The 3,366-nt window shown below is 45.1% G+C and overlaps 1 protein-coding gene across 1 annotated transcript; it reads right to left on the bottom strand.

Moving 5' to 3' along the window:
- Positions 1-1,990: 1,990 nt before the first annotated feature.
- LOC138883423 (uncharacterized) lies at positions 1,991-2,623 on the bottom strand. Its single transcript, XM_070164110.1, has 2 exons — positions 2,240-2,623; positions 1,991-2,017 (listed from the first exon to the last, which is right to left on the bottom strand). Exons 1-2 carry the CDS (start codon positions 2,621-2,623, stop codon positions 1,991-1,993), a joined length of 411 nt encoding a protein of 136 aa, XP_070020211.1.
- Positions 2,624-3,366: the final 743 nt, after the last annotated feature.

The raw sequence follows: 3,366 nt of genomic DNA, 5'->3' as shown, positions 1-3,366 counted from the left end.
GCAAAGCTATGGCCTCAACCCATTTCGACACATAATGAACCGCTACCAAGATGTAAGTGTTTCCACAAGAACTTACGAATGGTCCCATAAAGTCTATCCCCCAAATATCAAAAATGTCAACCTCTAGAATCGTGTTAAGGGGCATCTCATCTCTCTTCGAAATCCCTCCGGCACGTTGGCATTCATCACATCTTTTCACAAAGTCACCGACATCCTTAAACAACGAAGGCCAATAGAAACCACAGCTCAACACTTTAGACGCCGTCCTCGCCCCTCCATGATGGCCACCATAGGGAGAAGAGTGACAAGCTTCCACAATACTCAATTGCTCTTCTTCGGAAACACACCGGCAAATTACACCATCGGTGCAAATTTTGAAAAGATACGGCTCATCCCAAAAGTAGTCCAAGCAATCCCGCTTGAGCTTCTTCCTTTAGTTAGAAGAGAGCTCACACGGAACCACACCGGTAACAAGATAATTGGCAATGTCGGCAAACCATGGCATGTCTAGCATTGAAACCGAGAGGAGTTATTCATCCGGAAAAGCATCATTTATCTCAAGGCCGTCCAAAGGCCTCCCTTCTTTCTCCAATCGAGACAAGTGGTCCGCCACTTGATTTTCACTACCCTTTCTATCAACAATCTCCAAATCAAATTCTTGAAGAAGAAGCACCCATCTCATTAACCTTGCTTTAGAATCTTTCTTTGTCATCAAATACCTAAGGGCGGTGTGATCGGTATGAATAATCACTTTGGCCCCCATAAGGTATGGGCAAAACTTTTCCATGGCAAAAACAATGGCAAGCAATTCCTTCTCGGTGACCGTGTAGTTCCTTTGAGCTTCATTCATTGTCTTACTTGCGTAGTACACCAGATGGAACATTTTGTTGATTCTTTGGCCCAAGACCGCCCCCACCGCAACATCACTAGCGTCGCACATGAGCTCAAAGGGCAAGCTCCAATTTGGTGCAGTAATGATAGGGGTAGTCGTCAACTTTTGCTTTAGAAGCTCGAAAGCCTCCATACATTTCTCATCGAACACAAATTTGGCATCTTTCTCTAGCAATTTACACAACGGGTTAACTACCTTAGAGAAGTCTTTGATGAATCTTCGGTAGAAACCCGCGTGACCAAGAAAGCTCCTCACCCCTTTGACAGAAGTAGGGAGAGGGAGCCTTGAGATAACCTCAATTTTCTCCTTATCAAACTCAATCCCTCTTTTTGAAATTTTGTGACCCAACACAATTCCTTCTTCTACCATAAAATGGCATTTCTCCCAATTGAGAACCAAGTTTGTGTCTTCGCACCGGGCCAACACACAATCCAAGTTTTGCGAGCAATCACCAAATGAGTCCCCAACCACACTAAAATCATCCATGAAAACCTCCAAAATGTCCTCCACCATGTCGGTGAAGATTGCCATCATACATCGTTGGAAGATCGCCGGTGCATTGCATAATCCAAATGGCATTCGAGAGAAGGCGAATGTGCCATAAGGACATGTGAAGATTGTCTTTTCTTGGTCTTCCGGGGCAATGAGAATTTGGTTATAGCCTGAATATCCATCCAGAAAATAATAGAAAGCCCGCCCCGCAAGACGATCAAGCATTTGGTCCAAGAACGACAATGGGAAATGATCCTTTCTAGTCATCTTGTTCAACTTCCGGTAGTCCATGCATACCCTCCAACCCGTCACCGTACGAGTCGGAATAAGTTCATTGTTGTCATTGGTCACCACCGTCATTCCTCCCTTCTTTGGCATACATTGTACCGGAGAAGTCCACGAACTGTCAGAAATTGGATACACCACACCGGTGTCAAGTCACTTGATGACTTCCTTTTAAACCACCTCTTGCATGGCCTCATTGAGTCTCCTTTGGTGTTCAAGAGACGGCCGAGCATCCTCCTCCAATATTATCTTGTGCATGCAAAACGCGGGGCTAATACCCCGAATATCCGCCAAGGTCCATCCAATCGCCCGCTTGCGCTTTTAAAGAACCGCCAAAGTGGCATCAATCTGCACGTTAGTCAATCAAGAAGAAAGAATAACCGGCAAAGTGAAATTAGGACCAAGAAATTCATACCTGAGGTGAGGAGGAAGTGGTTTCAACTCCAACACCGTTGGCTCCTCAATAGATGGCTTGGTGGGAGGAGTTTTGCGATTTTCAAGATCAAGAGATAACTTCCTCGGTTCATAAGAATACGAGCCCATGCCATGTAATGCGTTCACACACTCTACCCTTCTAACATTATCATCAACATCAATGTTCAATAGCACGACCTCAAGTGGGTCCTCAAAATTTGCCATTGCGCTTGTGTCATCCACTATCACCGCCGTGACAATGTCAACAAACGAGCACACATCGGTGCTATTTGGCTGCCTCATTGATTTGCATACGTGGAACACCACCTTTTCATCACCAACACGGAAGGTCAATTCTCCTGCTTTCACATCAACCAAGGCATTCCCCGTAGCTAGGAAGGGCCTCCCAAGAATAATAGGCACCTCAAAATCCACTTCGCAATCCAAAATTACAAAATCAGCCGGCAATATGAGCTTATCAACACGAACAAGGACATCATCAATAATTCCCAAAGGCCGCTTCATTGACCGGTCCGCCATTTGAAGCCTCATAGAAGTTGGACGAGGTTGTCCGATTCCCAAGGTCTTAAAGACCGAATATGGCATTAAATTGATACTTGCCCCCAAGTCACAAAGGGCTTTTGCAAAGTCGGCACTTCCAATGGTACATGGGATAGTGAATGCGTCGGGATCCTAAAGTTTTGGAGCCATAGAATGCACAATTGCACTCACTTGATGGGTCATCTTGATTGTCTCACACTCCATTGATCTCTTTTTTGTAACCAAATCTTTCATGAACTTTGCGTATCCCGGCATTTGCTCGAGTGCCTCTACCAAAGGCACGTTGATAGTCAAACTCTTCATCATTTCAATGAATTTCTTAAATTGGTTGTCACCCTTCTGCTTGGCCAACAATTGAGGATATGACGGAGGAGGTCTAGGTAAGGGTGCCTTGGCTTTGGGTATATCATTGACGTGTTCCCTAGACGGGTTCACAGCCTCTTGAGTCTCCTCCTCACCTTCATCAATTTCAATTCTCACATCATCATTTGCACTTGGTTCAACAACATCCTCAACTACCAACGGGATCTCATCATTTTGCAACTCATCTTCATCCACCGTAACTTGGTTTCCTCTTGAGGCATGCACATTACCGCCTCTTCCACTTTGCGTTGTCACTGCCATCACATGATTATTGTGCCCACCCTTGGGGTTTACTACCGTATCACTTGGTAGAGCACCCTTTGGGCGAGTATTTAAACATTGAGAGATTTGGCCTAATT

The sequence above is a fragment of the Nicotiana sylvestris genome, chromosome 12, assembly GCF_000393655.2.
Source record: "Nicotiana sylvestris chromosome 12, ASM39365v2, whole genome shotgun sequence".
Lineage (NCBI taxonomy): Eukaryota > Viridiplantae > Streptophyta > Magnoliopsida > Solanales > Solanaceae > Nicotiana > Nicotiana sylvestris.
The sequence above is the reverse complement of the archived record's forward strand: the minus strand, read 5'-3'. Positions and strand labels throughout refer to the sequence as shown.